A 13,570-nucleotide genomic window follows, 5' to 3' on the forward strand; every position below is an offset into this window, starting at 1 on the left:
CTGCCTTGGGTCTTCGTTGCTGCACGCGGTCTTTCTCTAGCTGCGGTGAGCGGGGGCTGCTCTTTATTGCTGTGGGCGGGCTTCTCATTGCAGCGGCTTCTCTCGTTGTGGAGCACAGGCTCTAGGCGCACAAGCTTCAGTAGTTGTGGCACGCGGGCTCAGTAGTTGTGGCTCGCGGGCTCTAGAGCGCAGACTGAGTAGTTGTGGCACATGGGCATCGTTGCTCCGCAGCATGTGGGATCTTCCCGGACCAGGGATCAAACCCCTGTCCCCTTCATCGGCAGGCGGATTCTTAACCACTGTGCCACCAGGGAAGTCCCAAATAAAATGATTTTATTTAACATTTCCCTATTTGGGGACCTTGAGGTTATTTCCAGCTTTTCACCATGATAACGACACTTCTACAGGCTTCCTAGTGTACCTTGTTATTTCCCTAGTATAAAATCCTAGAAGCAGGGCTTCCCTGGTGGCACAGTGGTTGAGAGTCCGCCTGCCGATATGGGGGACATGGGTTCGTACCCCGGTCCAGGAAGATCCCACATGCCGCGGAGCCTGTGCTCCGCAGCGGGAGAGGTCACAACAGTGAGAGGCCCCCATACCGCAAAAAAAAAAAAGAAAAAAATCCTGGAAGCACAGTGAGTCAAAGGGTTTTACACTTTTTAAAAATTTTCATAGGTGTTGCCAAACTTCCCTTCAGAAACGTTACACAGAAGCATGCCCAGCAGCTGTATGTTTCTCAGCACCAGGGCCAAAGCTGGGTGTTGCTATTTTCTACCTTTGCCAATCTGATAGATGAAAAATGGTATCTCTGCGCTGTTTCAATTTGTATTTCTTCGAGGTTGATGGGTGTGGTAGGTTGATAATGGCTCACTCCCAAAGATCCGTGTACTAATCACTGGAACCTGTGAATATTACCTTATAAGGAAATGGGGTCTTTGCAGGTGTGATTAAGTTAACGATCTTGATGGGGAGATTATCCAGGATGATCTGGGTGGGCCCTAAACGACATCACAGCGTCCTTCCTTGTAAGGAGGCAGAGAGATTTGACAAAGACAAACGAGAAGGCCATGTGACCACAGAGGCAGAAACGGGAGTGATGAGATCGCAAGAATGCCGGCAGCTACCAGAAGCTGGAAGAGGCAAGGAGTATATGCTCCCTGGAGCCTCAGAGGGAACATGGCCCTGCCAACACCTTGATTTTGATTTAGTGAAACTCATTTCGGACTTCCGGCCTCGAGAACAGTGAGAGAATACATTCCTGGTGTTTTAAGCCACCAAGTTTGCAGTGATTTGTTACAGCAACCATGGGAAACTAATACGATAGGTTTTTCACATGTTTATGGACCACAGGAAAAAAAACCTTCTGACTTTCAAAAACTTGTAAAAATGAAATATCATGCAATAATATGAACAGTATAATTCTATTTTCGTGAAAGTAAACCTGTTTACATGTGTACACAACTGCCTAAGATGTCTGGGAGGATGTACATCAAACTAGTAACAGTAATTAACTGGAGGGAGGTGTGGGAGGGAGGTGGGGGAAAGAGAAACTTTTAGTTTTTTCTCAAGATGCATCTCTACTGTTTGAAGTTTTATGAAACTATATTCATGTACTAATTGTGTGAAAACATAGATAAGTCACATCTGCTTGCTGTAAACAAAAAAATATGTAGAAAGTAGAAAACAAAACTGTCCCTCTCCTCTCAATTATTCCCCTTCCCAGAAATATTTATTGATAATAATTTGGCGTGCGTCTTCTCAGACTTTCTTTCCATGAAGAAGCAAACACAGGTATGTCATTTTTAGAGAACAAAAAAGAAGAGTGAGTACCATATACATTTTCACTTAAGGGTGTTTCTCCAAAATCATTTTAGGATCCTGAGCTGGTTGTTGCACAGACTCTCGCCGTAAGAAAGTCCCAGAACTCTTTTTTTCACCAACCTCCCTGCTGCTTTGAACTTTCTTGTATCTGTGAATTTGACCATATGTATACACATCGCTGGTAAAACTCCTCTGCCAGTCGCGTTTAAAATAGTTTTAAGTACTCCCATTCTGCCTTCCAGTCTGCTTTTAAAACGGACGCTCTCACCAGTAGTTCCCCACTATGGAGGACACAAGATCCACTTTTTCAAACTTTCTGAACTGGGTGGAGAGATGATATTTTAATGTTATCACAGGAGGCATTTCTCTAAGCATGAGGCTGGTCGGGCATTTTTCATACGTTCATTGGCTCTCAAGGCAGCTTCGTGAACGCTTCAAAGGTCACTGGGCAGACAATCTTCCTTCGCAACGAACCAAATCCGAATTCTCTCTGAAACCAAGACCGTGAGTTATTCGATTAAGGACCTAGTCCGGAACTATGGGGCGAAGGTGATCTTTGGGATTTCAGCCTGGGTGACTCTGGACACCTGAACAAAGTCGAAAACGTGACCTGGGGCGGGGGGCGCGTTGGAACCCCACAGGAAAGAGGAGCGGGAGGCCGCCCGGCATATTCCCGGGGTGCCATACATCTCCCCAATCCTGTGCCCTACGCAGCCGGCGAGGGCGACCAGGCCGGGAGGGACCCAGCGCTGCAAGGTCTCCAGGCACCGAGAGTGTCCCCGGCCGGTCTGTGGGTCCGAAGCTTTCCCGCAGGGGGCAGTGCCGCCCGCCGGCGCGCGGATCCGGTGGGAGGGGGTGTGGAGCCGGTGCGGAGTTCTGGGGGTTCTCGGGAAGAAAGTTAGGGGATGCCTAGGGGTGGGGGCGGGACCCGAGCGGTCGGCCGGAGGGTGGGGACAGGGCCGCGGGGGTGCAGGGTAGGGCGCGGGGAGGGGGTCTGGGCGAGTCTGGGCGCGAGGGCGGTGCGAGCTGCGGGGAGGCGCAGCCCCGGAAGGTGTGAGCGAGCGGCAGGCGAGTGTGAATGCGAGTGTGTGCGCGCCGGAGCTCTCCGGGTGCTGCGAGGCGCGCGGGTGTCAGCTTGCAGCGGGGCTCCTCCCTCCGGCCCCCCTGGCCCGCGCGCCGGTCCCTCCTCCCTTTCCCCGCTCGCCCCTCCCCGGCGGGCCAGGCGCTGGGACACCCCGGCGGAGCAGGCGGCGGCGGCAGCGAGTTGGGGAGCCCCGGGCTCCGCGCTGCCGGTGGGGCCCGAGCCGAGCCGCCCCCGCCCCGGCCCGGCCGCGCCGGCCCAGCTTCCCTCCGGGCCACGCCCTGTCAAACTTTGTTGCCGGGGCCGCCGCGGCGGCGAGCGGAGCGGGCCGGCCAGCGGGAGGGAGGGAGGGGCGGGCGCCGGGCCGGGCACGGGCGGAGAGGGGCTCCGAGAGCGGCGGCCCCGGCCCGCGGCCCCACCATGCCCCAGCTCGGCGGCGGCGGCGGCGGCGGGGGAGGCGGCGGCGGCGGCGGCTCGGGCGCCGGGGCGGCCGGCGGAGGGGACGACCTCGGGGCCAACGACGAGCTGATCCCCTTCCAGGACGAGGGGGGCGAGGAGCAGGAGCCGAGCAGCGACAGCGCCTCGGCGCAGCGGGACCTGGACGAAGTCAAGTCGTCCCTGGTCAACGAGTCGGAGAACCAGAGCAGCAGCTCGGACTCGGAGGTGAGGAGGCTTCCGCGGCCGCCCCCGGGGGACCCCAGCCCCGCGCTCGCTCACCCGCCTTCGCCTTTGTGTCTCCTCCGTAGGCGGAGAGGCGTCCGCAGCCCGCCCGGGACGCTTTCCAGAAGCCGCGGGACTATTTCGCCGAAGGTAAGCGCCGGCCCCGGCAGCCCCCAGTCCCGGCCCCGCGGCGCTCGGCGCCTCATCTCCGGCCGTTCTCGGTACCCCTTACCCCCGTGGCCGTGCCCCTGCTCTCCGCCCCTGTCGGCCTCAGCAGTCCTGGGGCGCGCGTGGGGGGCGCTCGGGTCCCCGGTCCCCACTCCGGGTCCCCAGCCGCGGCGCTGTCCCGGGGACCCCGACCTTACCCCCTCCTTGGTCTTGCCCGCAGTGAGAAGGCCCCAGGACGGCGCGTTCTTTAAGGGTCCCCCCTACCCTGGGTACCCGTTCCTGATGATCCCGGACCTGAGCAGCCCGTACCTCCCCAACGGACCCCTGTCTCCGGGAGGAGCGCGCACGGTGAGTGCCCGTCCCGCCGCGCCGGGGCGGGTGGGCGGCCGGGGCCCGCGAGATGCGCCCCCGGGCTCGGCGACAGGGTGGGGGATGGGGGATGGGGCCGTCCCGTGAGGATCCTGGGCAGAACTTGCTTACGGGGTTGAACTACTCTGGCGGCCGAGGGTTAGGCTGCGCTAGGCAGTGCCTGCATGAAAAGAAAGTGCCTTTACATTCTCCCCTTTTGCTGGGGAGCGGCTTTGGGGTCCACTTCTGGGGTCCTCCTTGGTCTTCAGAATTCTTTGCTCGCACTAAAGGGAAACTTGGATTTGTGCCGGTTGGGCGGGGGTGTGTGTGTGTGGGGGGTCTCGCTTCCTTCCTGGAAATCGGTCAGCTTTCCCTGGCAGTTGGGCAGTGGGGCCGGGGGAGCTGGGTTGGCGACGTTGCCCCACGACTCCAGTTTCGCTGGGCGGCTGTGAGTTCGTTCCTAAGAAACCCAGTATTCGTGGCGGGTTATTCACACACACCCCTCCCCACCCCCAGCCCTCGCGCGGGGGCCTCAACTTTTCTGTAGAGTTCGGGATTTTAAACTCGCCAAGATGATTTCGAGGGCGAATCGAGGCATTCTTCAAGTTGAGGAACTTGGCTTTTTCGCCCTTTGTTGCCGGCTTTTCTCATTTAAAGCGAGCGCTGCGACACTTTAAACCTGTTAATGGGCGCGCATTGTGTGCTGCGCGCTGGCATTTAGAGCCGTGATTAAGCAAATTGACCGGGCCCCAGAAGACGTGCAAATGAGGGCGGATTCCTTCGCCCCCTCCCTGGCTCTAACTCCCGCCCCCCGCGTTGCGAGGGGCACAGCCCGGGCTGGCCAGGCTTTTTTGTCCCCTGAGTTGCCACCCCAGCCGAGGGCCCCCTGCCCAGGTGCTAGGTCCGATGGCAGATCTTGGGTGAACACCTGCCTACTATGCGCCAGGCTCTTGCGCGCTGCTGCTTGGGCGCCCGCACGCTGTAGTGGTTCTCTTTGCTCCCTGCCCGGTTTCCCAGTGCCCGCCAGTTCGTGCTGTTTTGATTCGGGGTGGAAGGTGTTTGGCGCCCTAAGAGCTGACCCGACAAACTCACTTTATGCTCAAGTTGTCCTTAAATAATAATCATAGTTAAAGGGCTGCCTGGGAAACGCTGGTGCTGAATGGACCATCCCTGCCGTCATGGTACAGCGGTTGGTGGAGAGAGGAGACATCTGCCGCCGGTTCAGTGGCCACTCTGCCGGCCGGTTGGGGTGTGGGAGTGGAGGCTGGGGACTCTGGCCAACCGAGCGCAGAGTGGAGCCGCACAGCCCTCTCCTTTCAAGCAGGGAAGACCCAGCACCTTTGGCCCTGCCTTGGTGCATCCTGGGAACTCCCGAATGTAAGTCCTGAATATGAGCTGGATACGGGCATCTGGCTGTTGCTTTTTCTCATTCACGTTAAAAGAAAAATGTGTGAGTAAAAGTTGAGCAAAACAAACTGCCGTAACGTTGTTCAGGTTTTCACAGATCCTCTTCCGTGTCCGCAGATGTGGCTCAGTTCTGAAAGTTTTAGTAGGGTTTCTGTACCTGTGTGTGTGAAAAGGTAGGTCACTACACTATCAGAGTCCCTTTTCTCCATTTTACCTTTAGTTGTCTGGGAAAAGGAGTTTGGCATTTCTGTGAGTCAGCACCGATCCATGTCCTGGTGCAGATAAAGTCGTCAGAAGTGTTCCAAATATGACTAAGTATTTCACTCAAGCTAGCTATCCCTTTCCCCTTTCTCACCAGGGCATTTTGATTCTTCCTCTTTGGATGGTAACGACTGCCTGTCTTCATATGCTGCTCTTCCCCTCCCCACCAGGAGCCCAAATGGGACAGATTTTGTTTGTGTCAGTCCCCTACTTTCTTCTACCATCTTCTACCACCCTTCCTTCTTTCTCCCATCTTACATGTTCTTTTGCCTAAGAGCTTCCAAAGGCAGCTTCTTTTTGGTACTGGCGATTCCTGATTACTGCATCCAGGCCTGCATGGGATTTTTGGAGCCCTCCTTGAGGAAGCCAGCCTTGCCCCTCTGCGTGCTTTTTACGGTCCCTGCTCATTCCTGCAGTTGTTCCCTGCCTGAGCCCATGTCACTAGCCTCCTTTTTGAGCCTCCAAGAACACTCACCCTCTCCCTGTTGATCCTTCATACGGGGCTTAGTATGTCCTGTCTCACTCTCCTGTTTCCATCTCGCCTCCCTGATGAATTGCCCTTGCAGAAAAGTAGGTTCAATGCCCGCATTGTTTCTGTGCCCCTTATGTGTCTGTCATTGTATTTTGACCTGCGTAGTTACAAAATTTATTGAAGTTTCCTGCAGTTAGATCAGCTCAGTAGAACCTGCTAATTTGACTCTATCTTTGGGCGTCGATGACTGTTAGGAAAGCAAGGGAGAAAATACTTAAGCACTTGATTGTCTGGACTGTAGGACTGAGCTGATGCTTTTCCTCTGGATGACTATATTAATGTAATTAGTGTGACTCTTACTGTAGGCAAACTATAGGTGCAGACAGAGTGGCCGTCTGTAGGGGTCCCTGCCTGGTAAAAGGAATGTATTGATGGATAGATACGGCGGGGAGAAGGGGAGGACCGTGGCTGAAGGGTGGGGGGTGGTGGCTTATATGATCTGGTCTCTCTCTTAGCAGCCTAGGTCTTTTTTGGTTTCATATCTAAATTTCACAACCTTAGTCCTCGCTGCTCTAAGGCCTATAAGTGATATAAAATTGGGTGACCTTAGTTCTCTTATGCCCTGACACTTTCTGGAAATACCAAGCCAGAGGCAAACGTGAGGTCTGGCTGGAGTGTTCTCAGGGTATTAATTGACCCTAGGAATAGCAGCAGGGCTGCAGCACCCTCACGCACTGGCAAAATTCCTTCTGGGACAACTGGGGGCCAGCCAGTCCTCCAGTCTGGCCATCTCCTCCCCATGCATTACCTTTGCCCTCCACTCTGGTTTGGCTGGGAGGCTGGGAAGTGGCCTCTTCCTGAGTCTCTTTAGAGAAGAGGTCCCCTTAATCTGGGGTGTGTGCCAAGCCTCCGAGCCGTGATTCATTCTCATCTGGAGCTCTGGGGACCCTGTGGCCTGTGAAGAGAGGAATAACGGCCACAAATCACTTTTCACTCCTTCCAGTAGTCACACGAAATTATACATTCATTCATGAAAAGGCTTCACCAGTTCACTAAACCACCTTGGTGCTGTTGACTAGAATTTTGTTAGGAAAATGTAAGTCAGCACAGAAGAGAGTGGATGTCAAAAATAGTTGGACTAATCAGAGCCAAAAAGAAACTGCAGCATGTGGTTCAGTGAGTGAGCAGCAAAGTGATAGGCGTTTGACCGTGACCACAATGTGAGTGCTAATGACATTTTGGAAAAGAGCGCTTCCAGGTAGAGTTGCTGAGGAAATCTATAGTTTGGGGCCCAGTGTATAAATTTTAGAGCTGCCGTTGTGCAGCTCAAGCACCAAGTTATTCATAGATTTCTCAGACCATCACAACTCAAATTTCTGTAGGAAATTACTCTGTCCTTCAAACATGAGCCTGTTTTAAAGTCCTTCGCATCCCACTGCTTCCCATGGGCAGTGCTGCTGATATCCTGGGTGCTCCTGTTTCCTTCCTGACACAAAGGAGCCCAAGCAGAAATCTTTGTGTATGTATAGAGAAATTTTCTGGTTTTTAGGAGTTGTATGTAAAAGCCAAGTATTGATAAAACCTCTTCTTTTGGAAGATCAGTATAAACATGCTGTTTTTGGGAAAGTTCTTTTAAGCCATTTCATCTAAATATAACTTCTGTTCTATTTTTCTCTAAATATAACTCAGGGTTTAATGAGGGCTTTTCACATGGAATGAGCATTTACGAGGGCCCTGCCTGCGTTGCTGAAGTTTTGGCACTTAGATTTCTGGGGTGACAATTGATGACAAACTCTGTGGAGAGACTCAAACCCTGTCAGTCCTTTTTCTTTGGGTGGGTGGATCTGACAGAGAATACCTGCTTGCTGCGTCACAATTTTGGAAAGGTTTAGGTTGGTCTCATTCTTCAGTGATCTTACTTCTGGGAAATCTTGAAAAAGTAGGCCAGCACATGTACACACACACACACACACACACATCTAACCTTCAATACAGAGTGTTCCAGCCTTTACAGTGATGTGCAAAGTTACCCAAAACATTGTGGCATAAAAAGGAATTTAAATGATGAACTCATTGGAAAATCCATAATGTAAAGATCCTATATTCCAACTCAGAGTCCATTTTTACTTGCTAACACTGGGGAAATTCAGATTGGCATCCTTAAGATAAAAGTCATAACGCCTTGACTTCATTGCCTATCATGGGCAATGACTAAGGAAGGGACTGTGGGAGTTAGGCTGAATTAGACCCAGCTTTGCCCTGAAGGACCCAAAAATCGAGTTAGGAAGAAGTAACGTTAGTACAAACCACTATAACAGGAAGTCCACGTTAAGAGTCAATAAAATTCAGAGAAGAATTTTCAGAATAAAAAGAATAGAAAAAGTGTCTTGGGCTGGCATGGTCAAGGAAGGCAGGTAAAGGAAATTGTTTTAGACTGGTCCCTGAAACTCATCACTCTTTAATTCAAAGTAATTTTTGTTAGCTATAAAAAATTTAAACAGTACAAAGGTATTTAGAGTGAAAAGTGGAAGTCCTGCACGTACATCTGAAGGTAGAAGCCAGCACAGGGAGAGCAAAGGCATGGAGTGGGTTAGGAGTTCAGGGCCATTGGGGTAAGGCAAGTTTTTCCATTTGCCTGGAAGGGTAAGGGGCCAGACCTTGAACGCCAGTGAAGGAATCTGCCCTTATTCAAGAAGCAGCAGGGTACCATCCAAAGTTCTGCTGGGAAATAATGTGACTCATACATGTGCTTAAAAGGATAATAGTGATTGTGGGAAGAGGACCTGGGAGGAGCTAGAATGCTTGGGAGACTCACAAGAGGCTAGGAGCGAGGTGAAAGGGGCTTAGGAGTATCTGAATGGAAGGGAAAGGTAGCATGAGGGAGACTGGCATGGTTGCTTGAGTTTGCATGGGAAGAGGTGGTGGATGGATGGGAAGGAGGGAGGGAGGGGCTGATGTCACAGTTAACTCCTGGTGTCTGAGCCTGGGAGACGTGGGGTGTGACTTCTGGCAAGTGGGGCCCTGGCCCTCCATCTTTGCCTCCCCAGTGCTGGACAGACGCTTATGAACTATTTTAGCAATAACAACCCACACAGTCTGTCAGAGGGTCTCACGCAGAGGAGCTGCTCAGTCTCGTTGGAGAGGCACTGGGTTTGAGGGGATATTGAGGGAATAGTGGAAGCTTCAGCAACAGGCTGATGCGAGGGAGCAGGAGAAGAAAGGAAGGAGGTGCTCAGAGCAGAGAAGTCACTGAGGAAGGATGGAAAGGGGTCTCTGCCGAGGTGGGAGGAGAGCTTAGGTGCTGCGACTGCACGGAAGCTGGAGGGGAGGGGAGGGGGTGGGGTGCTCCTTAGTGTCCGATGCCACAGGGAGAGGGGAGAAGAGGCCTGAGGACTCCGAAGGAGCTTTGGGAATTCACTAATCAGGAAGCAACTGGTGCCTGCAGAGAGCAGTATCCCAGGCAGGTGATGACGAGAAAGGTAGGTAGGCAGAGATGCTAGCTTCAGGCTTCTCCGTCGGGGGTCAAGGTGCTGTGACCAGGGCTGGTCCCGCTGTGTGGCCCGTCCCTCCCTCCTCAGCCAGAACCCACACCAGACTCCCACACATACGAGCAGCCTCCTGCCTTACACATTTCACTTTCTATCTCCCGTAACCTGGAAGGTGTTGGAAAACCAGACTCTGGACAACCCGTTTAAGAAGATGGGCTGTGGCAACGCGAGGGATGGGAAGCGCTGCAGGCTCCGGAGAGGGTCCATGTAGGATGCTGGGGTGGGAGCTTGTTCGTACCAGCGGCAAGGTAGGGTGGAGGGTCAGTGGGGAACAAGAGGAGGAAGAGATGAGACTGAGCGCTTCGGGACGAAGGCAGTCTTCTTCCCTCACAGATGGAGGATGCTCCGTAGCTCTATCCACCAACAGGAGGTACTGTTCTCTTGACTTTGCAGGTGAGCCCAAGCGTTGAAGAAGGGGATGTGGAAAAACAATGCGGAGGTGGAGGTGCAGGAATTGGGGGGGAGTGCGTTGGGTGTCTAGATGACTTCGGGATCATCAGTAAAAAACCAAGAGCAAGTTGGCTGGCGTTTTGTTGGCAGTAGGGAGACCACAGGCCCTTCCTCTGTACCCAGTTATAAAGCCAAACTTGTTGGGAACCTTTTAGCCACATGGGAATAATGAGATGTTTGTGCATGGATTGAAAGATATGACACACTTGGGAAACTGTTCCTCTTTTTATTGTCTGGAGCTGGCTGACTTGGAAGGGGGCTAGAGGTGAGGATCAAAACACAACTCATTTTCAGTCAGGGACAGATGTTGGCATGTGTGAAGTTATCGGGGATGGGAAAGGACTGGGAAAAAAAGCATGTAGAGAATTGCCCCGTATTGGCTAATCTAATAATGTATTTTTAGAGGAGGTTTTTATATGTCCCATGTGTTACTGTTTTCTCGCAAACTGGATTGGATTTAGGGAGCAGTGAAATGATTGCAGTTTCCAAAACCTTGGCATTTGGGGATGAAGGGACGTGGGGGGAGTGCAGGGGGCTTGCCTTTTCCTCTGTACTGTGTGTGCTGCCCAGGGAACAGCTCTGGGGCACTGGGCAGCTTCTTTCTGAGATGCTGAGTTTTCCCTCCATTGCCAGGTAGCTTTAAGGTTCTAAAGGGTTTTAGGTTCAGAATCCTCAGTCTTTCCTTTTCATTATGTGTAGAGCCTACAGATTTTTCATGGGAAAATGACCTTTTAGTTTCGAAACACACTTCAAAGTTTGAACATTAAATCATAAAAATGTTTTCCTGAACATGACCCTTTTCATGAGATTTTGTGGAAGTAGTAAGGGGTGATAACTCCAGTTACCTGGAGTCCTCAGGACAGGAAATGAAGTCACACATACACTTTCAAACTGTTATAGCAGTTTAGAAATCTGTTTCATTCAAGAGGAGGAACAAGACTCCAAGTGTTCACCCCAATTGTGGAAAATAAGTGTAAACAAAAAATTCACAAAAGAAGAGACTATGAATGCCTACTAATCATGTGAAACTGGCCTCCCAGGTAGTCAGAAATGTTAATACAGATAAGCACTATTTTTTGGCCACCAAATTAACAAAGGTTTTGTCTTACGAAGACTGTTCAGTGCTGGCAAATGTACGGTGAAGTGGGTGCTCTTAGTTGCTGTTCTTGAAGGGTGTTGACAGCCCACCGCATTGGGAAAGCACTTGGCAATGGTTGCTAAAACCTTAACATTTGTCATTGCTTCTGACCTAAGAAGTAGATACTTGCTATCCCCATTTTGCTGCTGGGCAGACCGACTTGTAGAGGTCAAGTATCTTGTTCAGGGTCATGCAACTAGTCATCGACAGCACAAAGATTTTAACTTGGTTGTGAGTGCAAAGTCTCGGTCTTCCCATTTCACCCTTGTGACTTTCCACGCATGCCTGATGTCACTAGCTCCCCCCGCTCTTGGGAGACGGGCAGCTGACCTTTGTCTCCCAGTTCAGAAATCCTGACGTGAGTTACCAGTCAGGGTGGAGGGCACGTAGATTTGTTCCAACTTTACAAATCGGACCTGGGAGGGTACCTTCGCAAATAAACAGTTGTGTAAGTGAGTGAGCGGCTGTGGTTGAAGTTCTTCGTCCAGTGCTATCTGTGCTCCACAGGCGTCAAATAACCTTTAGGTGGCGGCCCCAGGAATTTTACCGCCACGTTACCTTCCTTCAGAGAAAAAGTGGTTATCTGCTAACAGAGACGTGAACTTTTCTGAGCTGGGGGGCTGTTTTTTCCTGTTGAGATCAGTGAGGTTGGAAGAATACACGTGTGTCTTTAGGGTGGAAGGAGGTGGGAGGGGGCGGCTTGCTCGCTACCCCTGCAATTTGGATTACAACGTAGTTTGGTTAACAAACCAAGCTCTGGTGAACCAGGTATGCAAATATTTCCTTATTGTGCATTTTATAAAATATTTTATAAATTGGTTGCTTTTGTTAAAGTTCTTTATAAGTTAAAAATCAGTCCCAATCACCTGTAACTGAGTAAATTGACTGTTAGAGAAATAAATACTAAATTTTTACACAGAGAATTGCAGAGAATGTGTTAGTCCCCACCACCACCCCTTTTCTCTGTGTGTGTGTGTGTGTGTGTGTGTGTGTGTGTGTGTGTAAGATGGTTTGAAATTAGGAATCAGGTAATTTGATACCTTTTTATTCACTTACCAAATTTATCTTCCAGGTGGTCTCTTTCTGAAAACAGTAGCATGGTGGGAAGAGTAATAAGGGGCTTCCAAGTATGGTTAATAGAAGTGGGGGAGGCGCCGGGGGTCCTATCTAAGCCCTCTTGGAGATCTGTGTATCACAAGGCATTAATCTTGGCGAGATAAATGTCTTATATACTTCATAACATGAATGGGGCCGTTATTTGTGGGAATATCTATAGAAAGTGTGTTGTGTGGAAAAACAAAGATGTAAATATGAGATAGTAACTGTGATTAAGAAATAGATGGATCTGATGATGAGGAAGAAAAGCAGAAGAAGTAGGAATGAGCAGTATGAAAAGTTGAGTTTGTGATTGACATGTACACACTACTATATTTAAAATAAATAACCAACAAGGAAAAAAAAAGAGAAAAGAAAAGCTGATCAATTCACGAGTCCAGATTTGTTGGCAGTAGTGATTCCTGATATTTAGGACTATACTGTTTCCATAAATTCCAAAAATGTTATACCAGAGTCCCTAGAGTCAGCTGGATTTATAAGACATACCTTCTAGGAGTGCATTGGGGGTTCCTCCCTGAGTTTCTTGTGCAAGGACTCCACATGGGTACCCTGCAGCCCTCTGAGCTAGACGGGACCGTGCAGCTCACCCCAGTGGTGAGGAACATAAGCTCAGGGAGATGGTAGGCTTGCCCAAGATCAGTTATGAGTGATGGAAACCGGACTAGGGCTCAGCTGCATCCCCTGGAGCTTTACCCTCTCCACTACTCAGGGAGATGGACAGCAACCCTGGCAGAAAGCCATGCTATGGAGAAAGTGCATCTCAAAGCATTTCTTTATTAAACTAGAACACCTGACCCATGATAAATGCTGCATAGACATTTGTTGAATGTTGACAGCATGAATAGTTGAACATCAATATTTTAAAAAAAACAGCCTTGTAGGCACCTGCAGTGTTCCAGGGTGCTATATCACACCATTTACAGCTGTTAGCACATCTGATAGTACAATCTCTGTTTTATCCACGAGGAAGCTGAGCCTGAGAGAGTAAGCGAGGGGTCCAGAGACACTTCTCCAGAAGGTCATAAAGCCATCGTTCCAATCACAATGCTGCAATTTCCCCTCTACTGAAAGTGGACGGCCAAATTAATGTGAAAATGCTG

The 13,570-nt window shown here is 50.8% G+C and overlaps 1 protein-coding gene across 1 annotated transcript in view; it reads left to right on the forward strand.

The window, feature by feature from the left end:
• Positions 1 to 3,322: 3,322 nt before the first annotated feature.
• Positions 3,323 to 13,570, forward strand: part of TCF7L1 (transcription factor 7 like 1) — a gene marked incomplete at its 5' end in the record, with an annotated part of 164,031 nt that continues 153,783 nt past the window's right edge. Inside the window, 3 exons of the mRNA XM_079720479.1 lie at positions 3,323 to 3,565; positions 3,649 to 3,712; positions 3,951 to 4,078. Coding sequence (XP_079576605.1) covers positions 3,323 to 3,565; positions 3,649 to 3,712; positions 3,951 to 4,078 — 435 coding nt within the window. The remainder of the gene's footprint in view (positions 3,566 to 3,648; positions 3,713 to 3,950; positions 4,079 to 13,570) is intronic.

The sequence above is a fragment of the Hyperoodon ampullatus genome, assembly GCF_949752795.1.
Source record: "Hyperoodon ampullatus genome assembly, chromosome: 15".
Lineage (NCBI taxonomy): Eukaryota > Metazoa > Chordata > Mammalia > Artiodactyla > Ziphiidae > Hyperoodon > Hyperoodon ampullatus.